At 44.8% G+C, this 25,785-nt stretch overlaps 1 protein-coding gene across 2 annotated transcripts in view; it reads right to left on the reverse strand.

Moving 5' to 3' along the window:
- Nucleotides 1–24,423, reverse strand: part of meak7 (MTOR associated protein, eak-7 homolog) — a 52,271-nt gene extending 27,848 nt beyond the window's left edge. Inside the window, exons 1-2 of one of the 2 annotated variants that reach the window (XM_085991776.1) lie at nucleotides 24,079–24,423; nucleotides 2,349–2,544 (exon numbers count right to left, since the gene is read on the reverse strand). In XM_085991776.1, coding sequence (XP_085847902.1) covers nucleotides 2,349–2,519 — 171 coding nt within the window. In that variant the 5' untranslated portion in view covers nucleotides 2,520–2,544; nucleotides 24,079–24,423. The remainder of the gene's footprint in view (nucleotides 1–2,348; nucleotides 2,545–24,078) is intronic. The other variant, XM_085991777.1, reaches the window with a different exon arrangement.
- Between the last annotated feature and the right edge of the window lie 1,362 nt (nucleotides 24,424–25,785).

Here is a 25,785-nt window from a genome sequence, read left to right on the forward strand (position 1 = left end):
ACCGGGGGGGGGGGGGGGATCTCTAACAGGGCGGGACTTATACTCAGGTCAGAGATACCTCCCTAACCTCAGCTAAATTGCTAGCCCCTAGGTTATTTGCATGCTGGAATTGGGCTTCCTTGCCCCTGCCCAGAAGCGAGGCAGAATCGTTAGTGGCAGGTCATGGAGGTAGCCCGAGAGCGTAGCGAAAGCGAACTGAAATTTCTGCCCGTTTTCTGGGGCTTGCACGTGGCAATGTTTGGAGAGCCATAGCACTGGCCCTCACTGCCAGTAGCATCTTTTTTGCCCCTCTGCTGATCTTCGAATGCTGGAAACCAAAGCCCCTGCATCTGGCACCCAGACAGAGCAAATGAGAGGAAACACAGCAAGGGAAGCGTTTTCCCCATTTTAATCTCATTAGCATGTGCTTACACATGGGTGGCCGCATTTTAAGCCGCTGAGCCTGCCCTCCAGAAAAGGGGGTGGGGGGGGGGGGGGGGGGGCAGAGACTAGTCAAGTGTGTGAACCTGAGCATTTCAGGTCTTGTTCACCCTGGATATGCAAGAAAACTAGTGGGGTGAAGCCAGAAAGCTTAGGTGGGGAGGGAAAAAAAAGTATAATTTTACACAATTGGTCATGTGCAACATTAGCCTGGAAGGCAAAGTATAGCGAGCATGAAATCAGTTGCAGGACATACCCTTTCCCATGCCCGATATAAACAAGCTATGAGGCCGATTCCTTTCCGTTCTTTTGCTCAACTCAAGCAAGTACACACAAATTTATACACAAATACAAGCTACTTAAAATGTAAAAAAACTGTATAAAGTTAATGTTTCAAAATTAGCCCAAAATGTGGCTATAAACTTGCTTGGGTGTTGTATTACTGATGTAAAATGCAAGCTTGCAGCTGATGACAGCACTACTGAGAAGTTCAAAAAAATAACTTCTCAATTTAGAGGTTTGGCCACAAATGTTGAGAAATCCACTGACTTGTCAATGAACTTTGTTCTGTCTACAAGAACTTTCATCTTTAGAGCTCCAAAGTCACGTATTATCCACAAAGTCCCATTTCTGGAAGAGGAGTGTAATAACTTTAGAACAGTAAGCATTTGTGAAAGTGATGTCTATCCAAACTCAAAGTTGCTGACTAATCATCATTCCAAACTCAAAGTTGCTGACTAATCATCATTCCAGCCAAGTGTTGATCCAATAGGGATATGAGCTGGTAGCTGTACTGTTCAAGGAGAAGGCCCACTATCAACACTGAGCAACTAGAGGTGGGCAATAAAAGCACATTTGCCAACATCACTCAGACCCGGAGAACAAATTTTTAAAAACGTAAACATCTGCACTTCTCTTTCCCGACAAATCAAGTCCGTTTACCAAGAAGCAGTAACCAAACAAAATTGCATGCTCCATCCCAATATTCACAATTAAAAGCCTCTATCACAGTGGTACCAGAGATTCTGTCAACACTAAAAACCTCACTTAATTTCGATTTTCAGGTCATCATGGATTTTTTAATATTTTTTTAATTCGTTCGCAGGATGTGGGCATCGCTGGCAAGGCCAGCATTTATTGCCCATCCCTAATTGCCCTAAGTATTTCAGAGGGTAGTTAAGAGTCAACCACATTCCTGTGGGTCTGGAATCACATGTAGGCCAGACCAGGTAAGGACGGCAGATTTCCTTCCCTAAAAAGGACATCAGTGAACCAGATGGGTTTTATTGACAATCCGGTAGTTTCATGGTCACCATACTAGCTTTTTTTATTCCAGATTTATTTAATTAACTGAATTTAAATTCCCCAGTTGCCATGGTGGGATTTGGAACTCATGTCTCCGGATCATGAGTCCAGGTCTCTGGATTGCTAGTCCAGTAATATAACCACTATGCTAGCGTACCCCGTTAACCACATGCCCCATTATCAGGGTAGCAATAACTGTGGCCTCTCAGCCTGTCCATACAGGCCAGTAATGCTGTTTCTCTGTACACACCATGCCCAAACATTAAGGAAGACCAGAAAAGAGAGTCATAAATGCGACATGCAATTGCACAATCATTCCCCAAAACTACCCTGCAGCATATACACAGCAAATGTGGCACCAAGGGAAATGGTTACTGAAATTTGCTCTGTAATAAATGCAAGGATTTCTTCCTCTTAAATGCCTTAGTTCTGCTAGAGCAAAATATCAGAAATAAGTAGTACATTAATGTTTTACAAATAACTACAGTTTTGATGCAACTTACATTTTTGGATTGCTTCTCTATTAATACGGAGTGTGAAGGTTGAGCAGAGAATTTGGGGATAATTTAGTATTTGCTATGATGATAAAGTTTTTCACTTCAGCTCTTATGTTTAACATTTACCTTTAACATGGCCAGGGTAACTTGCTTCTTAACAGCTTTTCCACTTTTCGTGCCTTCAGTGGTAGTGGAGCCAGACAGAGTGTCAAAAACACTATCCAGAACATTCCGTTCTTCAGGGGAAAATGGAGACCGGCAGCATGTTTGCAATGAGTAACTCTCGGAGTTTCCCATCTTTTCCCTGCAGAATCCCTAAAACCTATAAATAACATTTGAAAAATGATTATGCAGCACCACAACTACTGAGGAAGCCCAGTTTCACCCATAAACTTTTAACCTAAACTTTTTACTGCAAGCACACATATTGATTGGGAGTGGGTATAGATATATATAGGGTACCAATCACCACCAGTCAAACCCAGCCTCAAGTGCATGGACTCTATAGGGCAAATCAAGCTAATGTAAACAAGACATTAAAGAAATATTCCACAATTCTCAACGAATATACATTCCATTGAGAAATAAAAACTCCATGGACAAGGTGATCCATCCATGGCTAACTAAAGAAGTTAAGAATAGTATTAGATTAAAAGAGGCTTATAATGTTGCGAAGAATAGTAGTAAGTCTGAGGATTGGGAGAGCTTTAGAAACCAGCAAAAGATGACCAAAAAATTGATAAGGGAGAAAATAGAATGAGAGTAAATTAGCAAGAAATATAAAAACAGATTGTAAGAGCTTCTACAAGTATGTAAAAAGGAAGAGAGTAGCAACAGTAAGTGTTGGTCCCTTAGAGACTGAGACAGGAGAAATTATATTGAGGAATAAGGAAATGGCAGAGACTTTAAACAAATATTTTGTATCTGTCTTCACAGTAGAAGACACAGAGCATACCAAAAATAGCGGGGAGCCAAGTGGCTAATAAGAGTGAGGAACTTAAAGTAATTAATATAAGTAGAGAAAAAGTACTCGAGAAACTAATGGGACTAAAAGCCGACAAATCTCCTGGACCTGATGGTCTACATCCTAGGGTTCTAAAAGAGGTGAGTGCAGAGATAGTGGATGCATTGGTGGTGATCTTCCAAAATTTCCCTGGTTTCTAGAATGGTCCCAGCAAATTGGAAGGTAACACATGTAACCCCGCTATTCAAAAAAGGAGGTAGAGAGAAAACAGGGAACTATAGGCCAGTCAGCCTGACATCAGTCGTCAGGAAACTGCTGGAATCCAATATTAAGGAAGTAGTAACAGGGCACTTAGAAAATCATAATCTGATTAGGCAGAGTCAACATATGAAAGGGAAATCATGTTTAACAAATTTATTAGAGTTTTTTGAGGATGTAACTAGCAGGGTAGATAAAGTGGAACCAGTGGATGTAGTATATTTGGATTTCCAAAAGGCATTCGATAAGGTGCCACATAAAAGGTTGCTGTGCAAGATAAGGGCTCATGGGGTTGGGGGTATTATATTAGCATGGATGGAGGATTGGTTAACAGACAGAAAACAGAGAGTAGGGATAAACGGGTCATTTTCAAGTTGGCAGGCTTAACTAGTGGGGTGCCGCAAGGATCTGTGCTTGGACCTCAGCTATTTACAATCTATATTAATGGCTTAGATGAAGGGACCGAGTGCAATGTATCCAGGTTTGCTGTTGATATAAAGCTAGGTGGGAAAGTAAGCTGTGAGGAGGACACAAAGAGCCTGCAAAGGGATATAGACAGGTTAAGTGAGTGGGCAATAAGGTGGCAGAGGGAGTATAATGTGGGGAAATGTGAGGTTATTCACTTTGGTAGGAAGAATAGAAAAACAGAATATTTTTAAATGGGTGAGAAACTATTAAATGTTGGTGTTCAGAGAGATTTAGGTGTCTTCGTACAGGAAAGACAGAAAGTTAGTATGCAGGTACAGCAAGCAATTAGGAAGGCAAATGGCATGTTGGGGTTCAAGAGCAAGGAAGTCTTACTACAATTGTACAGGGCTTTGGTGAGACCACACCTGGGGTACTGTGCACAGTTTTGGTTTCCTTATCTGAGGAAGGACATCCTTGCCTTGGAGGCGGTGCAACGAAGGTTCACTAGGTTGATCCCTGGGATGAGAGGGTTGTCCTATGAGGAAAGATTGAGTTGATTGGGCCGATCCTCTCTGGAGTTTAGAAGAATGAGAGGTGATCTCATTGAAACATATAAGATTCTGAGGAGGATTGACAGGGTAGATGCTGAGAGGTTGTTTCCCTTGGCTGGACAGTCTATAACTAGGGGGCATAGGCTCAGGATAAGGGGCTTACCTTTTAAGACTGAGATAAGGAGGAATTTCTTCACTCAGAATCTTTGGAATTCTCTACCCCAAAGGGCTGTGGATGCTGAATCGTTGAGTATATTCAAGGCTGAGAGATAGATTTTTGGACTCTTAGGGAATCAAGGGATATGGAGAGGAGCCAGCTGACAGCCTGACCCCAGGAATAAAAATCAGCTAATGTTCATTCTACCCAGAGCCATTCTTCAAGTGATCACTGAATATTGATCCCATATGCTAAAATACTGTAGATGCTGGAAATCTGAAAAAAAAAAGGAAATGCTGGAAACAATCAGCATCTGTAGAGAAATTAGAAGTTAAGGGGCCATACCTGAAATTAAAACTTTTCTGTTGTCTCCACTGATGTTGACTCATCTACTGTGTGTTTCCAGTATTTTCTGTTTTTGATTCCATAGTTTGTATTCTGTTAAGGTGCTGGTTTTATATTTTTATTTTTAGCTAAACTGAACCACAAGAGGGTAGTGGAACATGGTACTGGGGTAGTGGGCAGGGAGCAGAGCAATTGCATCTGATATAATGGGCCGGAATTTGCGGTGGGTAATAACAGTGAACTGTTATTACCCCTTTGAAACTGACTGCAACTTCAGGATGTAGCGCATGCACATCTGAACTCAAAAATCCTGAAGTTGCGGTCAGTCAGTCATTCGCTGCTCCGACACTGGCTGCGCTGTGGCGTTGCCCCTGCGGTAATATCGCTGTTAAACACCCCATTAAAAGTTAGACCTTTGTGGATTAGGTGGAACTGGAGTTTTAACAGCGTATTGACTGCTAAACAAACGTTATGGCCCTGAAAAGCTCATTTTAATTTTGTGGAGTGTCAAAGTTAACCATTTTAATTAAAATTAAGAAACTTTAAAATATATATTTTTTTTAAAAAAAAGTTTGTTCAACTTTATTTCAGGTTTACCTTTTCCCCATGTGAGAGTCCCAATGTCTCGAACATTTTTAAAAAGTTGGAATCAAAGGAGCTTTTTCACTTCCTGGTTCTCGGTCTAAGAATTCTGCATTGCGATTGGCTGCTTAGACAGCTTGTTGATGTCACAGCAGCTCGCGTGAGGGATTTCCCATTAACTTACACTGATCTCAACTGAACACTGGAAAAGCCAAACTTCTCGCCTCACGAGATCGCAAGATCTTTGTGGGAAGCTTACTTTGGGGGCCAGCGGCAACCGCCTTTGTTTCGCTGCTGGCCGCAAATTACGGGCCATTAACTTTACCTGACTCGGAAGAAAGGGATAACTTTTTTAAATTGTGCTTTGTCCAGTCAATAAGTGGCCAACTTATACCCCACCCCACCCCCACAATTACAAAATGTAATGTGTATTTGGTCAATGAATGAAGCAATGCAATGACTTTGTTTTATATTCATATACCAACTGGTGAAATAAACAAAATATTTCTATGCAAGATGCAGTGTAAAAGATCAAGCTGCTTTATTTACTGCAGTAAGTGCAGCAGTCATTCATGACCAGGTACTAATCCCTTAACAAAAGTTCCAGCGTAAAATGTATAAAAGTCACAATAAACTCTCAAAAACAAAAAAACCAACCAGCTGCTCTCAAGTCTCCAATTTTGGAAAGAAAGCTCAGTCCTTATCTTCAGACTTCAGTACACATTCCTTTCAGCTTCTGTCTCACAGCACTTCTTCTCGTTCCCACAGTGAGAGAGATCTTCTGTGAACTGTTCTTCAGACCCTCAAGAGGGCTGGGCTGCAAATCAGCTTTCCTGAACTCGCCTCAATCACAACTGTGCTAGTTATTACTTTCTAATTTGTGCTCCCTTCATTGACAGGTCCTCACTGCTCCCCTTTAGGTCATAATCATTAGATGGTGGAACACTCCATTGCCATGGTAACCCAAAGCTTGGAGAGTACAATTGTTGCCAATGTGCCTATAGTAAAAAAAAGCTGACCTTCAATCATTTAATCTCTCTCAAGTAGGCTAATACAGCTGAAACTTAGTAAACACAGCTAAAACCTTCAGGAAAAAAAGGACTCTACCCATTAATCCAACTTTTTTTCATCTTAAATGCTGACAAGAGTTGCTGTGTTTTCCAGCATTTACTGTTTTTATTATTGCTGAAATCGACTGCGCCTTCCTCTGCTACAGCAATTCTGACTGTGTAATTAGTAAAATATTTTTATAACAATATACTTGAAATAACAGTGGGTCTACACATGAAACATTAACTTGTTCTCTCCACAGATGCTGACTGATTTGCTGAATGTTTCATTGTTTATTTAATTAAGCAATTATTTGTTCTTTAGTTTCTATTTTAACTACATTTTCCATTATTTGTTTTTAAATAGTTCTGAAGAGGAGACGTCAGTGTTGGAAAATGAAATGTTCTTCTGCTTTTGGCTCCTAATACTTTCAGCTCATGAACAATGTGAAGCTTTCCTCTCCCCCAACAATGGGTTGGATTTGGCAGTAAAAAATAAAGGTGAGGCTAATAGCACTCACTGTTAGTAACAAGTAAATCTCAACTCCCACTGTTAGTAACAAGTAAATCTCAACTCCCAGTGACCGCACATGCGCAGTTAAATGCGTAAATCAGGAAATTGCTGTCAGAGTTGCCCTGCTCCTCCAGAAGTTGCGCAATAATGGTGTCTCGCTGTCTGGCTCACCACTGAAATGCATGAAATTGCTATACTTACTTGATATATACACACTAAACACACCAGAAAAAGTGAGGGCTTGTCCATTCTAGTGAAAGTACACTTTTAATGGCATGATAAGTCTTAATTACTGCCAAACAACCTCTCTGGCACTGAAAATTAATTTTAACAAGTGTGGAGTCTCATTCTGTCAGATTTTAATTATTGTTGGAGATTTACTTTAAAAACATTTTTTTCCTGTCTCTTTCATTTCTCTTAATCCAAATCTTTCTTTTTCTCTCTTTATTTTGTTTTTTGTACCTGATTAGGCATTGAGTTCACTATTCTAACTTACACTTCCTGGTTCGGACTCTGCGCTGCTCATTAATGATTCTTTAATCTGATTGGTTAAGGAGGTACACAGTCGCTTGTCCTGTTCACACAGGTCTCCGATACTCTGTAGATGGCCCCGCACTTTTTGGTTAGTTCACCGAGAGGAACTTCCAGTGCAAAAGCTCAGAAAGTCTATGGGCAAGTGCAAATGTAACGAATGAAAACCGGCCCAATGTGTTTGAACTCCGACCTCAAGCAAGGACTCGCACTGCATCATCATAAATCCTTCCATTTCCATCCAGCCGTCCATTGAGCCCCAAATCCTGAGTTACGTTATGCAGTGGGCTCATGTCCACTAGGATCCAGTTTAAAACAGTCCAACTCATGTCACTTCAGAAACTTACAAGTGGCAAATTAGAATTTCATGGTCCTCTAGCTAGACGGCCAGGTTCAAAATCAGGTCCCTGAGATGGTAGGGCAGTATTTTAACCAACCAGGCGGGGAGTGTTCTGCCTTATAATTGCAGGAGTTTGTTTTGTTGCCGCCAGTAGGTGGCAGTAAAGGGAAATGACGAGTAGGGTCACTCAACACGAAGTAGTATAGTGATAGCAAACCAAGGCGGTCACACCACAGCATGGAACATGCTGCTAGTTAATCCACTGTAATCTTACATCGTTACGCCTTCGAAAGCATTGCCTGTGAGTTGAATGATTTCATTACATATTCATGTTTAAATGTTAGTTATATCTCATGTATGTAACAAAGGTGCATTTCTTTCTTTTGTCTCTCTCAGTTTTACTCCAACCCAATGCAACTGATTTGTATTGTTTCATTGACTTCATGCAAGTGTGGCATTATTAAACACGGAGCTTGGACGCTACATCCTGACTCCATGTCGTTATTGAAAGGAGTTTGGCTGACTGTCTAACTGCGTACAGACACATACACGTAGGGAGGACAGTACCGTACCATTGCACAGAAATTACAACTCAGAAACAGGCAGCTCAGCTTAACCAGTCTGCGTTGGGTGTTTATCCTCCATGAGGATGGGTGATATTATAGCCGATCATGGTGACGAGAGAGTATATGGGGTCAGAACCTTAGTTCATGGTCAAATAGGACGCCGAGGTTGCGAGCAGTCTGGTACAGCCTCATACAGTTGCCAGCGAGCAATGTACAATCAGCAGTACCACTTCACAACCCGCTCCTCAGACAACAGTCCGAGACAAAAGGTTGCATTATAGCTGCAACCAGAGAATATCACTTTAGCTGTCTGTAATTTGAAAATGGTAGGAAATGTTTAGCTAGACACAAAAAATACCATTACACACATTTTAATAAGGGGGCAGGGAGGTGGGTTGACATTGGGGTGGTGACTCTTCATCAGATGGTGGTGCTGGGGAAGGGGGCGGGGAGTGGCGCTGAACCCATGATGCAGATCTATTTTTAAGAACATAAGAATTAGGAGCAGGAGCAGACCATACGGCCCCTCGAGACTGCTCCACCATTCAATAAAATCATGGCTGATCTTCGACCTCAACTCCTCTTTCCCGTCTGATCTCCATATCCCTTGATACTCCGAGAGTCCAAAAATCGATCTATCTCAGCCTTGAATATACTCAACGACTGAGCATCCACAGCCCTTTGGGGCAGAGAATTCCGGAGATTCACGACCCAAGTGAAGAAATTCCTCCTCATTTCAGTCTTAAAAGATCTACCCCTTATCCCGAGACTGCGCCCCCTAGTTCTAGGCTCTCCAGCCAGGGGAAACAATCTCTCAGCACCTATCGTGTCAATCCCCCTCATAATCTTATGTTTCAATGAGATCACATCTCATTCTTTGAAACTCCAGAGTATAGGCCCAATCTACTCAATCTCTCCTCATAGGACAACACCATCCCAGGAGTCAATCTAGTAAACCTTTGTTGCACCGCTTCTAAGGCAAGTATATCCTTCCTTAGATAAGGAGACCAAAATTGTGCACAGTGCTCCAGGTGTGGTCTCACAATCTTGGCAAGACTTCCTTACTCTTGTACTCCAACCCCTTGCAATAAAGGCCAATATGGCATTTACCTTCCTAACTGCTTGCTGTACCTGCATGATAACTCTCTATGTTTCTTGTACTACGATACCTAAATCTCTCTGAACACCAACATCTAATAGCTTCTCGCCATTTAAAAAAAATTGTTTTCCTATTCTTCCTACCGAAGTGAATAACCTCACATTTCCCTAAATATACTCCATCTGCCACCTTATTGCTCGTTCACTTAACTATCAATATACCTTTGCAGGCTCTTTGTGTCCTCCTCACAGCTTACTTTCCCACCTAGCTTTGTATCATCAGCAAACTTGGATACATTACATTCGGTCCCTTCAACTAAGTCATTAATATAAATTGTAAATAGCGGAGGTCCAAGCACTGATCCTTGCGGCACCCCACTAGTTACAGCCTACCAACCTGAGAATGACCCATTGACCCCTACTCTCGGTTTTCTGTCCGTTAACCAATCCTCTATCCATGTTACTATATTACCCCCAACCTCATGAGCCCTTTTCTTGCGTAGCCACCTTTTATGTGGCACCTTATCGAATGCCTTTTGGAAGTCCAAATATACTACATCCACTGGTTCCACTTTATCTACCCTGCTATTTACATTCTCAAAAAACTCTTAATAAATTTGTCAAACACGATTTCTCTCTTTCATAAAGCCATGTTGACTCTGCCTAATCATATTATGATTTTCTAAGTGCCCTGTTACCACTTCCTTAATAATGGATTGCAGCAGTTTCCCGACAACTGATGTCAGGCTGACTGGTCTGTAGTTCCCCATTTTCTCTCTACCTCCTTTCTTGAATAGCAGGGTTACATTTGCTACCTTCTAATCCGCTGGGACCATTCCAGAATCTAGGGAATTTTGGAATATCACAACCAATACAGCCATTATCTCTGCAGCCACCTCTTTTAGAACCTTAGAACGTAGGCCATCAGGTCCAGGGATTTGTTGGCTTTTAGTTCCACTAGTTTCTCAAGTACTTTTTTTCTACAGATATTAATTACTTTAAGTTCCTCACTGTCATTAGCCCCTTGGTTCCCCACTAGTTTTGGTATGCTTTTTGTGTCTTCTGTGAAAAAAGATACAAAATATTTGTTTAAAAGTCTCTGCCATTTCCTTGTTCCCCAATATAATTTCTCCTGTCTCAGCCTCTAAGGGACCAATGCTTACTTTTGCTACTCTCTTCCTTTTTACAGACTTCTCTTCTTAGCCTTCTGCCAGCATTTCATGTTGGAATATCAGATCTGCTGTATTTGCAGACTTTTTTTCCCCCCACTCTTTATCCAGTATCTTCACCCAACCACCCCACCACTTTCTCACTGTTGTTGTTTTTATAGGCCTCCCCCATGTCTTTTCACTCTCCTAAATGTTAAGATATTCTTTGTCTTTTTACATTTCCCCATCACGATACCTGATCATCTTTTATATCATCTAGCCATTTTCTATTAGTTTCCAGACCAGTTCTGACGAAAGGTCATCGACCTGAAACGTTAACTGTTTCTCTCTTCACAGATGCTGCCTGACCTGCTGAGTTTCTCCAGCATTTTCTGTTTTTATTCCAGACCATTCAACCCCTTAACTCCTCTTATGTGATTAAAGTTTCTGCTGATCCCCTCCCCATTCCTTGTATATTTTGCAACTTTACTAAAATGGGTGCTCATCATTTTAGTCTTCAGTTCTGATGAAGGGCACACACCTGAAACACCAAGGGGAAAAATTCGGTTGCTTGGCACCTCCTGTTAGCACCCCGCGGCGTTGACGTCATCACCGTGCACAGCACCCCGGCCACAAACTTGGCTCGCGCCCCCTAACCTACGACCAGACGCTCTGTCCGACAGGGTCAGGGTGATGCGTTTGTAGCCATGGCGGCGCAAATTAAAGGGCAGGTGCCGGGCGGCCATTTTTTTTTAGGTCGCCTGCCAGCACCTGCCCCCTCTCGCCTCCCCCTGCAGGGTGCCGGCTGCGCTCGGGCAGCCCAGCACTCCGTGTGCTGGCTGTTTTCCCGGCACCCCGCTCCATGGTGGTCTAGCAGGGCCCCGGTGCGTGCTGCGCTAGGCCCCTCCCCTTTACTCAGGCCTGTAGTACCGCGGCGCTACATGCCGATGCACGTAGCACTGCGATATTCAATGGGAGTGCTTCAAGAGAGAGGGGGAGCGCTTCCAGTCACGCCCCGGCTCCTGCTTGGGCTGCTCCCATTCAATTTCATGCGCAGGGGTGCTAATAAAAAAATTTCGGGTTAGCGCCCCAAAGGGGGCACGTCCCAATTTCCCCCCCCCCCCACCACCAAAGATCTGTATTTTCTCTCTGCAGATGCTGACTGACCTATGCATTTTCAGAATTGTGTTTTCTCATTTCAGATTTGCAGTTCTTTTAAATATATTTTTAATAGAATTACTGACCCCTTTTGTATGGTCACACTACAATATATACATCCTTCAGCAGGAAAACAAATGTCCACAATAGACTACAGATACCTATTGGGCGTGTAAATGGCAAATTAATTTCCATATAGAAAAGTGTGAGGTGGTGCATTTAGGTAGGAGGCCACATACTCCTTGGAAAATAAGGCCGCGAATTTAATGGAGGCGACAGGTTGGAGTCGGGTTGCCTGGTGGGCGGATTCCGGTCCCGCTGCCGGTATCAGCCGCTCCCCAATATCGATTTTGAGTTAAGTGGGCTCATTAAGCCTGCCGTGCGCGTTACCCGGCCCAATGAGTGGGAGCGGGTCTGCTGCTCGCCTCTGCTGACGTCACTCATTCAGTTGTTTTTAAAAGGGCTCCATGTAGCCCGAGCTTCTCATTTGGTTTCTGCTGCTCTGGGAATCGTCCAGCTCATGATGACTACTGCAAGGGCAAAGGCTTCGCCAAGATTTGCTGAAGACTCCCTCCAAGTTCTTGTGGAGGGAGTAAGAGGGCGCAGGGACATCTTATTCCCTTGCGATGGCCGAAGGAAGCCTCCTCAGCAAACAAAGGCAGCCTGGCTGCGAATTGCCGAGGTCAGCGCTAGGTCAGTTTGTTCACGCACATGGGTCCAGTGCCGAAAACACTTTAATATCTTCTGTGCTCATCAAAAGTGAGCATCACATCACACTTTACTTCAATCTGCTTCCCTTCTCTTCTCATCACCAGCACTCTGCATTGTCAGCCTGCTCCGCCACATCCCACCTTACCCTTACTTCTCCCTCTCTCTCTCTGTACAGAATCACTTCCCCATTCTACTATGCACCCCTCACACTCGCTCTCACTGTTACGCAATGTTAACAACTAACAACGCACAGGGAGGCTCCTTCCTCTTGGCACCTCACTCTATCTTGGTCTCCCTCTAAGCTTCAATGTTATGGATTCTTCACACTCACTCCATCAATCTCAATAAAACTCAACTTGTGTCCCACCTTGCAGGAAAAGATAGCCCACAATAAGAGGGAGAGAGCAGACAGGAGGAGGACCACCATCCCTTGTGACGCTGACAAGCGCAGAGGAGGCTGCTCACGACATAGTTGGAGGTGGCGAGGAGCTGGAAGTGGGGGACGGAAAGACGGGCACATTAGGTGAAGCTGATGACAGAATACTTTTAAACCCTCTCTTTTATATTTCATGATGATTGACTGAAATGGCAAATGATGTTCATAGAGATTGACTTTTGATCATCTGCACAATAGGATGTATCTGCTACCCAAATAGCAGATGTCTAACTCAGGCCTTTACTCTCCCACAGGACCATCAAGAGCCCCCCCCTCCCCACTGTCCAGGAGGAAGAGTCAGGCGAATCCTCAGGAGGAACTTGGAGCCTCTGAGGGAGCAGCGTCACCAGAACTCAGTGCCCCCAGCACCGAGACGCACACCTCGGTGGGTCATTTGTGAGATAGAGTAGTGTTGTCAGCTTGTGTACCACAGCTCACAAGTGAGCATCAGCAGATGGTGGAGACAGCGACAGCAGTGGACCATCCTCATTGGAGGTCGCACGACACTCCTAGCTCTGCTCAGCTGCATGCAGACGCTGTGCCTCTGGGGCCATCCAGAAAGAGAGCAGTGCTGGAACTCCAGGAACAAGTGCAGGAGTCTCTGACAGGGTTTGCATCCAGGGTAACTGCGAGTGTGCAGAGAATCTCTAACATGAGCACTGCCATGGTGGAGGCAATGGCGCATGAACGTGCCACCATGGAGAGGGTGGCAACCTCCATGGAGGACAAAACTCGCCAGACTCAGAGCATGGTGACTCTTCTAAATAGATGGTCTGCTATGGAGGATAGATGGGCATCTATTGAGGAGAGACACCAGAGGTACATGGACGTCCCCTATTGAGGACTGTCAGTACAGAGACGGGTCCTCATGGCCCCACTGATGTGCAGCAAGGTGCTCTCCAGCCACTTGCTAGCAGTGAAGTTCGGATGAACCACGAGAGGGATGTTGGTGGCCGTCAACAAGGAAGTGTGGGCTCCTCTCCAAGCACTTACACAACCATGCCACTGCGGAGCCTTCAGTCAGAGCCCCAGATTCCACACCCAACTGAGATGGTCGTCTCAGCTCCTGCACAGCCGCAGGAGGAGCAGACTGTTGCGGAGCCCTCCCAGGCTCCCAAACCCAGAGGACGCCCACCAAAGGCATCTAAGCAGGTGCAGCATCAAAGTGAGCACGGTGCCGCTACATCTTCTGAAGCCACAGGGGAAGCGCCACGTAGAAGCCTACCATATTTACAAAGCCAACCGCACATGCGGTCACACTTGCTTCATCCATGAAGAAGTGGATGCAGTTGTGCGACTTTGCAAAGAGGGCATCGGTAACCTGCGTGATGCAGGTGTGTGCGGTTGACTGGGAGATGCCACTGATGTCTGCAGCTGATCCCTGGAAGGAGCCCGAAGCAAAGAGGTTTAGTGCGGTGGTGACTTTGACAGCCACTGGTAAGGAGTGTCCACCCACTCCTCTGGGCTCCAGGTGTTGGTGCAGCATTGTGCAGATGTCAGCGACTACATCTCGCGAAAGTCTCAGCTTCCTTTGGCACTGCTGATCACTCATGTTGAGGAAGCTCATCCTCGGCCTGTAAACCCTGTGTTGGGGGTATCTCCTGCGGCGATGGGCAGCCCTGCGATGACATCCTCTGCCCTATGCATTATCAGGTGGCTGAGGAGAAGGTTGGCGCTCCGGGTGTTGGTGCTGCTGTTGTACCTGGCTGTGCTGCTGCCGCGGCTGCTCTTCCTCCGAATCTGACGACCAGGATGAGAGGATATAAATGGTTCCAATTCCGCTGGAATATATCTCAGTCGAGGAATAGAGGTTGTTTGCACTCAGACAAAGTGGCCAGAGGATATTCCAAGGAGGTCACACTGCAGATGGTTTTCAGCTTGAACACTCAAAATCAGTAGAGCTGAAAAATGCCTCAGTGTGGTGCGAGCGGCGGCAGTGGGAATCGCGTAGCGGCGAGTATAAAAGGCTCCAAGAGACCAGGTAGGCCTCAGTGCGGCGCAGGCGGCGGGAATCGCGGAGCAGCGAGTATAAAAGGCTCCAAGACACCAGGTAGGCCTCAGTGCGGCGGCGGGAATCGCGGAGCGGCAAGTATAAAAGGCCCCCAGAGACCAGGTAGGCCTCAGTGCGGCGCGAGCGGCGGCGGTGGGAATCTCGGAGTGGCAGCAGTATAAAAGGCTCCAAGAGACCAGGTAGGCCTCAGTGCGGCGCGAATGGCGGCGGCGGGAATCGCGGAGCGGCGGCAGTATAAAAGGCCCCCAGTGACCAGGTAGGCCTCAGTGCGGCGCGAGTGGCGGCGGCGGGAATCGCGGAGCGGCGGCAGTATAAAAGGCCCCCAGTGACCAGGTAGGCGTACTAATCTCCAATCTCAGAGAAGTAAAAAGTAATCGAAGTGTGACGTCACCAGAAAGCAGGTAAGTGATTGGTTGGTGAGTATTTCTTTCTTTTTTAAACTCTAACTCTGTGGTTTATAGTTTCTAGGGTCTCTGTGGTGTAGCGGGGACTGTTGGTAAACCAGGGCCCTAAAATATATCATTTATCTGTAGTGTAATTGGTGGGATTGATTTGATTTAATTTAATTTAATTTCAATTAATTAAAGGGTAAGTCATGACAGGAGAGCCCGGCCCAGTGGTATGCTCCTCCTGCGCTATGTGGGAACTCGGACACTTCCTGTGTCCCCGACAACTACATGTGCAGGAAGTGTGTCCAGCTGCAGCTACTGGCAGACTGCATTGCGGTGCTGGAGCAGCGATTGGATACATACTGGACCATTCGCGATGCTGAGGACGTCGTAAATAGCACGTTTAATCAGTTGGTCACACCGCAGATAAACGTGGCACAGGCAGCAAGGGAACGGGTGAACAATAGGCAGAGTACTAGGCACAGGCAGGTAGTGCAGGGGTCCGCTGTGGCCACCCCCCTCTCAAACAGATATACCGCTTTGGATACTGATGGGGGGGGATGGCTTACCAGGGGAAGGCAGCAGCAGCCAACTTCCTGGCACCAGGGGTGGCTCTGCTGCACAGGACGGGAGGAAAAAGAGGGGGGGGGGGGGGGGGAGAGCTATAGTAATAGGGGATTCTATTGTAAGGGGAATAGATAGGCGTTTCTGCAGCCGCAATCGAGACTCCAGGATGGTATGTTGCCTCCCTGGTGTAAGGGTCAAGGATGTCTCGGAACGGCTGCAGGGCATTCTGGAGGGGGAGGGCGAACAGCCAGTTGTCCTGGTGCATATAGGTACCAAAGATATAGATAAAAAACGGGATGAGGTCCTAAAAGCTGAATATAGTGAGTTAGGAAGTAAATTAAAAAACAGGACCTCAAAGGTAGTAATCTCAGGATTGCTACCAGTGCCACGTGCTAGTCAGATTAGAAATAGAAGGATATTTCAGATGAATACGTGGCGAGAGGAATGGTGCCAGGGGGAGGGATTCAAATTCCTGGGCAGGGCCGGGACCAATGTCCTAGGGGGAGTGTTTGCTAGTGCTCTGGGGAGGATTTAAACTAAAATGGCAGGGGGTTGGGAACCTGAGTGGGGAAACAGAGGAAAGGGAAACAAGGATAAAAGCAAAACACAGGAAGGAGAAAAACAAAAGTGACAGGCAGAGAAATCAAGGGTTTAAATCAAACATGGCCACAGTAAATAATAATTCTAAAAGATCTAAGGGCGTTAAAAAAACAAGCCTGAAGGCTTTGTGTCTTAATGCGAGGAGCATTCGTAATAAGGTGGATCAATTAGCTGCGCAAATAGAGGTAAACGAATATGATATGATTGGGATTACGGAAACATGGCTCCAGGGTGGCCAAGGCTGGGAACTCAACATCCAGGGGTATTCAATATTCAGGAAAGATAGGCAGAAAGGAAAAGGAGGTGGGGTAGCATTGTTGGTTAAAGAGGGGATTAACACAATGGAAAGGAAGGATATTAGCTCTGATGATGTGGAATCTGTATGGGTAGAACTGAGAAATACCATGGGGCAGAAAACGTTAGTGGGAGTGGTATATAGACCGCCAAACAGTAATGCAGAGGTCGGGGATGGCGTTAAACAGGAAATTAGAGAAGCGTGCAGTAAGGGCACAGCAGTTATCATGGGTGACTTTAATCTACATATAGATTGGGCTAACCAAATTATTAACAATACTGTGGAGGAGGAATTCCTGGAGTGTATACGGGATGGTTTCCTGGACCAATATGTTGAGGAACCAACTAGAGATCAGGTCATCTTAGACTGGGTATTATGTAATGAGAAAGGATTAATTAGCAATCTTGTTGTGTGAGGCCCCTTGGGTCGGAGCGATCATAATATGATAGAATTCTTCATTAAGATGGAGAGTGAAATAGTTGACTCAGAGACTAGGGTCCTGAATTTAAATAAGGGAGACTACGATGGTATGAGGTGCGAGTTGGGTAGGATTGATTGGGGAATGGCACTCAAAGGGTTGACGGTGGATGGGCAATGGCAAACATTCAAAGATCGCATGGATGAACTACAGAATTTGTTCATCCCAGTTTGGCATAAAAATAGAACAAAAAAGGTGACTCAACTGTGGCTAACAAGGGAAATTAGGGATAGCATAAGATCCAAGGAGAGGACATAAAAATTGGCCAAAAAAAGCAGTAAACCTGAGGATTGGGAGCAGTTTAGGATCCAACAAAGGAGGACAAAGGGATTAATTAAGAGGGGGAAAATAGAGTATGAGAGTAAGCTTGCAAGGAACATAAAAACTGACTGTAAAAGCTTTTATAGATATGTGAAGAGAAAAAGATTGGTGAAGTCAAGCGTAGGTCCCTTGCAGTCAGAATCAGGGGAATTTATAATGGGGAACAAAGAAATGGCTGACCAATTAAATACATACTTTGGTTCTGTCTTCACAAAGGAGGGCACAAATAACCTCCCAAAGATGTCGGGGAACATAGGGTCTAATGAAAGGGAGGAACTGATAGAAATCAGTATTTGTAGGGAAATGGTGTTAGGGAAATTGATGGGATTGAGGGCCGATAAATCCCCAGGGCCTGATAATCTACATCCTAGGGTACTTAAGGAAGTGGCCCTAGAAATAGTAGATGCATTGCTGGTCATCTTCCAAAATTCGATAGATTCTGGAACAGTACCCATGGATTGGAGGGTAGCTAATGTTACCCCACTGTTCAAAAAGGGTGGTAGAGAGAAAATGGGGAATTACAGACCGGTAAGCCTGACATCGGTAGTGGAGAAAATGCTAGAGTCCATTATAAAAGGATGTAATAGCAGAGCACTTGGAAAAAAGTGACCGGATCGGACAAAGTCAACTTGGCTTTACAAAAGGTAAATCGTGCTTGACTAATCTACTGGAATTTTTTGAGGATGTAACTGATAAAATAGGTAAGGGAGAACCAGTGGATGTGGTGTATTTGGATTTTCAAAAGGCTTTCGATAAGGTCCCGCATAAGAGATTAGCGTGTAAAATTAAGGCACATGGGATTGGGGGCAAGGTATTGACTTGGATAGAGAACTGGTTGGCAGACAGAAAGCAAAGAGTTGGAATAAACAGCTCTTTTTCCAAGTGGCAGGCAGTGACTAGTGGGGTACCGCAGGGATCGGTCCTTGGACCCCAGCTATTCACAATATATATATTAGTGATCTGTACGAGGGAACTAGATGTAATATCTCCAAGTTTGCAGATGACACAAAGCTGGGTGGGCATGTGTGCTGTGAGGAGGATGCCGAGAAACTCCAGTATGATTTGGACAGGTTGGGTGATTGGGCAGAAGCATGGCAGATGCAATATAATGTGGATAAATGCGAGGTTATCCACTTTGGTGTCAAAAACAGGAAGGCAGATTATTATCTAAATGGCAATAGATTGGGAGAAGGGGAAGTGCAACGAGACCTGGGCATCCTTGTGCACCAGTCGCTGAAAGTAAGCATGCAGGTGCAGCAGGCAGTTAAGGCGGCAAATGGTATGTTGGCCTCCGTAGCGAGAGGGTTCGAGTACAGGAACAAGGATGTCTTGCTGCAGTTGTACAGGGCCTTGGTGAGACCACATCTTGATTATTGTGTGCAGTTTTGGTCGCCTTATCTGAGGAAGGATGTTCTTGCCATGGAAGGAGTGCAGCGAAGATTCACCAGGCTGATACCTGGGATGATAGGAATGACGTATGAGGAGAGATTGGGTCGATTGGGCTTGTACTCACTGGAGTTTAGAAGAATGAGAGGGGATCACATCGAAACTTATAAAATTCTAACAGGACCAGACAGACTAGATGCTGGAAGGATGTTCCCGATGGTCGGGGAGTCCAGAACCAGGGGTCACAGTCTAAGGATATGGGGTAAGTCATTTAGGACAGAGATGAGGAGGAATTTCTTCACCCAGAGATTGGTGAACCTGTGAAATTCTCTGCCAAAGAAGGCAGTAGAGGCCAATTCATTAAATATATTCAAGAAGGAGTTGGATATATTTCTTACGGCTAAAGGGATCAAGGGGTATGGAGAGAAGGCAGGGACAGGGTACTGAATTTGGATGATCAGCCATGATCTCATTGAATGGCGGAGCAGGCTCGAGGGGCCGAATGGCCTACTCCTGCTCCTATCGTCTATGTTTCTATGTTTGCCAAAACCTCAAAGCACTAAATTGTGGCATCTGAAACTCAGACATGTTGCAGGACCGCTTTTAAGCTGCTTAAGCAGCTGCCAACAATTCAGGTTCTTGCTAAACCCAGCACAATGCAGCTGGCGTGTTTGTCTGACGATAGGAAACACACAGAAAAAGCTGCAAAATCGCAGCAGCCAGTTAAAATAAGATTATCCAGGCAGTTGACAAGCTGTTAACTGCCTTAAGCGCCGCTCCCGCCATTTGGTGTCGGGTCAGGTCGGGAATTGCTGACCCGACACTTGCCAAAGTAGCGTGGAGACGGGATGGCGGTGGGTTCGTAACCCGCCGTCAATCTTTTAGATTTTCGCTACCGACCCGCCTCCAAACCCGTCCTTTAAGCACTATTAAATTCACGGCCTTAGAGTCTAAATGGGGTAGAGGAGCAAAGGGATACACATTCACAAATCATTAAAAGTAGCAACCCAAGTTAGCAAGGCCATAAAAAATGTAAACAAAGCACTGGGGTTGATTTCTAGGGGAACAGAATTGAAAAGCAGTGAAGGCATGTTAAACTTGTATAGAACCTTGGTTAGACCACACTTGGAGTACTGTGTACATTTGTGATCTCCATATTACAAAAAGGATATAGAGGTACTAGAGAAGGTGCAAAAATGATTTGCAAGGATGATACCAGAACCGAGAGGTTATAACTAACAGGAAAGACTGAACTGGCTGGGGCCCTTTTTTCCCTAGAAAAGAGAAGTCCGAGGGATGATCTGATAGAAGCCTTTAAAATGATGAAGGGGTTTGATAAGAGTAGAAATATAGAAGATAGGAGCAGGAGTAGGCCATTCGGCCCTTCGAGCCTGCTCCGCCATTCAATGAGATCATGGCTGATCATCCAAATTCAGTACCCTGTCCCTGCCTTCTCCCCATATCCCTTTAGCCTTAAGAAATATATCCAACTCCTTCTTGAATATATTTAATAAGTTGGCCTCAACTGCCTTCTGTGGCAGAGAATTCCACAGGTTCACCACTCTCTGGGTGAAGAAATTCCTCCTCATTTCAGTCCTAAATGGCTTACCCCTTATCCTATGACCCCTGGTTCTGGGCTCCCCAGCCATCAGAAACATCCTTTCTGCATCTAGTCTGTCCAGACCTGACAGAATTTTATAGGTTTCGATGAGATCCCCTCTCAATCTTCTAAACTCCAGTGAGTATAAGCCCAATTGACACAATCTCTCCTCGTACGTCATTCCTGCCATCCCAGGTGTCAGCCTGGTGAATCTTCGCTGCACTCCCTTCATGGCAAGAACATCCTTCCTCAGGTAAGGTGACCAAAACTGCACACAATACTCAAGGTGCGGTCTCACCAAGGCCCTGTACAACCGCAGCAAGACATCCTTGTTCTTGTACTCGAACCCTCTTGCTACGAAGGACAACATACCATTTGCCTTCTTAACCGCCTGCTGCACCTGCATGCTTACCTTCAGCGACTGGTGCACAAGAACACCCAGGTCTCTTTGCACTTCCCCTTCTCCCAATCTATTGCCATTCAAATAATAATCTGCCTTCCTGTTTTTGCCACCAAAGTGGATAACCTCACATTTATCCACATTATAGTGCATTTGCCATGTTTCTGCCCAATCACCCAACCTGTCCAAATCGTACTGGAGTTTCACGACATCCTCCTCATAGCATACCCTCCCACCCAGCTTTGTGTCGTCTGCAAATTTGGAGATATTACATCCAATTCCCTCGTCCAGATCATTAATATATATTGTGAACAGCTGGGGTCCAAGGACCGATCCTTGCGGTACCCCACTAGTCACTGCCTGCCACTCGGAAAATGACCCGTTTATTCCAACTCTTTGCTTTCTGTCTGCCAACCAGTTCTCTATCCAAGTCAATACCTTGCCCCCAATCCCATGTGCCTTAATTTTGCACGCTAACCTCTTATGTGGGACCTTATTGAAAGCCTTCTGAAAGTCCAAATACACCACATCTACTGGTTCTCCCTTATCTATTTTACCAGTTACATCCTCAAAAAATTCCAGTAGATTAGTCAAGCATGATTTACCTTTTGTAAATCCATGTTGACTTTGTCCGATCCTGTCACTGCTTTCCAAGTGCTCTGCTATTACATCTTTTATAATGGACTCTAGCATTTTCCCCACTACCGATGTCAGGCTTACCGGTCTATAATTCCCCGCTTTTTCTCTGCCACCTTTTTTTGAATAGTGGGGTAACATTAGCTACCCTCAAATCCATGGGTACTGTTCCAGAGTCTATCGAGTTCTGGAAGATGACCAGCAATGCATCTACTATTTCTAGGGCCACTTCCTTAAGTACCCTGGGATGTAGATTATCAGGCCCTGGGGATTTATCGGCCTTCAGTCCCATCAATTTTCCTAACACCATTTCCCTACAAATACTGATTTCTTTCAGTTCCACCCTTTCATCAGACCCTATGTTCTGCGGTATTTCTGGGAGGTTATTTATGTCCTCCTTTGTGAAGACAGAACCAAAATATGTATTTAGTTGGTCTGCCATTTCTTTGCTCCCCATTATAAATTCCCCCAATTCTGACTGCAAGGGACCTACGCTTGACTTCACCAATCTTTTCCTCTTTACATATCTATAAAAGCTTTCACAGTCAGTTTTTACGTTCCCTGAAAGCTTACTCTCATATTCTATTTTCCCTTTCTTAATTAATCCCTTTGTCCTCCTTTGTTGAATCCTAAACTGGTCCCAATCCTCAAGATTATTGCTTTTTCTGGCCAATTTGTATGTCCTCTCCTTGGATCTTATGCTATCCCTAATTTCCCTTGTTAGCCACGGCTGAGTCACCTTTTTTGTTTTATTTTTATGCCAAACTGGGATGAACAAATTCTGTAGTTCATCCATGCGGTCTTTGAATGTTTGCCATTGCCTATCCACCGTCAACCCTTTGAGTGACATTCCCCAATCAATCCTACCCAACTCGCTCCTCAGACCATCGTAGTTTCCTTTATTTAAATTGAGGACCCTAGTGTCTGAGTCAACTACTTCATTCTCCATCTTAATGAAGAATTCAATCATATTATGATCGCTCTGACCCAAGGAGCCTCGTACAACAAGATTGCTAATTAATCCTTTCTCGTTACATAATACCCAGTCTAAGATGGCCTGATCTCTGGTTGGTTCCTCGACATATTGGTCCAGGAAACCATCCCGTAAACACTCCAGGAATTCCTCCTCCACAGTATTGTTACTCATTTGGTTGGCCCAATCTATATGTAGATTAAGTCACCTATGATGACTGCTGTGCCCTTATTGCACGCTTCTTTAATTTCCCTTTTAATGCCATCCCCAACCTCCGCCTTACTGTTTGGAGGTCTATATACCACTCCATCTAATGTTTTTTTCCCCCTTAGTATTTCTCAATTCTACCCATACAGATTCCACCTCATCAGAGCTAATATCCTTCATTACAATTGTGTTAATCTCTTCTTTAACCAGTAATGCTAATGAAGTAGAGAAGATGTTTCCACTTTTGCAGGAGTCCAAAACGAGTGGCCATAAATATAAGATAGTCATTAATAAATCCAATAAAGAATTCAGGAGAAACTTCTTTATCCAGAGAATGATTATAATGTGGAATTTGCTACCACAAGGCGTAGTCAAGTCAAAAAGTATTGATAAGTACATGAGGGAGCAAGGAACAGAAGTTTATGCTGATAGGGTTAAATGAAGTAGGGTGGGAGGAGGCTCATGTGTGCTGTAAATTCTATGTACAGATAGCTGTTTACTTTATGAAGGATGTGAACTATTCAGGTTCCAATCATCACCGGTTTATACTGACACTAAATACAAAAATAAAGAAGTGGAATTATGTCAAGAGCCTGTAACACACTCAAAATGTCAGGAGAACTCTTAACCACTGCAGAAAACTTCCCTCCAGAGAGCATGTTGCAACCCAAAATAATGCCCCATCACATTGTTTTTAATATATCCTTGTGCAGTTGCTCATAACTGTTACAACAACAACAACTTGGATTTATACAGCGCCTTTAAAGTAGCAAAACATCCCAAGGAGCTTCACAGGGGCGTTATCAGACAAAAACTTGACACCAAGTCACAGAAGGAGATATTAGGGTAGGTGACCAAAAGCTTGGTCAGATGTAGGTTACAAGGAGCCATTGTGGAGCACAGGGCTGATGGGTGAACGGGACTTGGTGCGAGTTAGGACACGGGGTGCGAGTTAGGACACGGGCAGCAGAGTTTTGGTTAAGCTCAAGTTTACAGAGGGTAGAAGATGGGGTATCACAGACCATAAGCAAGTGTTTTACATTATTATGATAGATATTTGAGGAGGTGATTTTACTGAAAAATAATGCGATGTAGTCAAAAGCACTTCCTACACGGGATATACATTCTTTAGAATTTAGCACTTCTTACGCAGTAACTCTGCCGAATACATACTTACAGTGCTGGTACTTTAAGCTGAATCATGTATCTCACAGAGAAAGCTTGTCCGTCCATAGGAGGAGGGGGGAGTTTCTGGAGGAACCATATTGATGCAAAGCCTCCTGTGAAATACACCCGTTAGCTGCAACCACCTCCTACCCAATGCCACTGTTAAGATAGAACCGGCCTGAGTGCAGCGTCTATCGCAGCACCGCCACAGGCAACCGGACCTGAACATACAGCGCAAGAGACTGACATCAACAACAGCCAATCCGACACCGAGAAAGCGATATTGCATTTTTTTTTAAACCTGGGCCCTTCCGCCGAGGAGGCGGTAGTTGTGCTCAGCTGTTGTGGTCATTGTCCTTGCCCAAGGCAGTAGGGCACTGAGTTCAAAAACTCAGCAAAAGCGAGCTCAGTTTACAACAGACAGCAACCCACCATTTTCACCTGGATGGTGGTCGGTGATCTAATCGTTGGAACACTCCCCACGCGATGTCGTTATTGAAATGTGTCTGTACGAAAGGGGAAGGGTGTTCCATGTAAAGACCGGCGACCTTTTCGTTGTAACGCAGTAATGCCACTTGTAAGTGACACCGTGTCACTTTGCACAATGTCATTTTTGGGTCAAAGAGAGTCCTGTTTCTGAGCACTCTTTGTTTACACTGCAGCTGCTGTGTGAGACTGATAGTTGCAGTTTGGCTTCCACCTTGTTTATACTGCTTGGCTCCCACCTGACCTTTAACGAGCTGTGTGCGTGCCCGCTCACAGCTGTCTCCCACAAGTTGGCAGGGAGGTCAGGATCAACTAATATTTAAATTGGGGTCAGCTAACTTTTTTTTTAAGTGTCCAGGCCTCCAGGGGGTCCTTTGCAATTCCGTTTTGACTAGATTTACGCTCAATGCAATGTCAAGCTGAAGTGGCGTGAGGCTGCTATCTCCAGAGATCCTGACCCCACGTTCTCCCAGATTCAGCTCGGACCCTGACTCCAAATTTACACTGACAGTGAAGCCAAAATCCTTTTACTGATCTTGCAGTGTAAATGCATCTGGACATCAAAAGTCCAGCTTTTAAATAAGTGCTCCAAACACATTATGGGGATGTTCCCTAATTTACGTAAAAAATGGAGATGAATAATTCTAGTGCGCAACAGGTACATCCAATTTGCACTATGAAGACACTGCACATCAGGTGTTTGGTGTAGTGTCAGGTGTGGCTCAGTGGGTAGCACTCTCGCCTCTTGAGTCAGAAGGCTGTGGGTTCATAGTCCCACTCCAGGGACTTGAGCACATAAATCTAGGCTGACACTCCAGGGCAGTGCCAAGGGAGTGCTGCACTGTCAGAGGTGCCGTCTTTCAGATGAGACGTTAAACCGAGGCCCCGTCTGCCCTCTCAGTTGGACGTAAAAGATCCCATGGCACTATTTCGAAGAAGAGCAGGGGAGTTATCCCCGGTGTCCTGGCCAATATTTATCCCTCAACCAATGTAACAAAAACATATTATCTGATCACTATCACATTGCTGTTTGTGGGACCTTGCTGTGCACAATTTGGCTGCTGCGTTTCCTACATTACAACAGCAACTCCACTTCAAAAAGTACTTCATTGGCTGTTAAGTGCTTTGAGACATCCAGTGGTTGTGAAATGTGAGTATTTCTTTTTAGAAAAACTTAGCATCCATAATATGGGACGCCACTGCTTGTTGCGCAGTAGTGAAGATTATATTA

This window comes from Somniosus microcephalus, chromosome 6 (assembly GCF_052327205.1).
Source record: "Somniosus microcephalus isolate GS21.2 chromosome 6, FLI_Smic_1.0, whole genome shotgun sequence".
Classification (NCBI taxonomy): domain Eukaryota; kingdom Metazoa; phylum Chordata; class Chondrichthyes; order Squaliformes; family Somniosidae; genus Somniosus; species Somniosus microcephalus.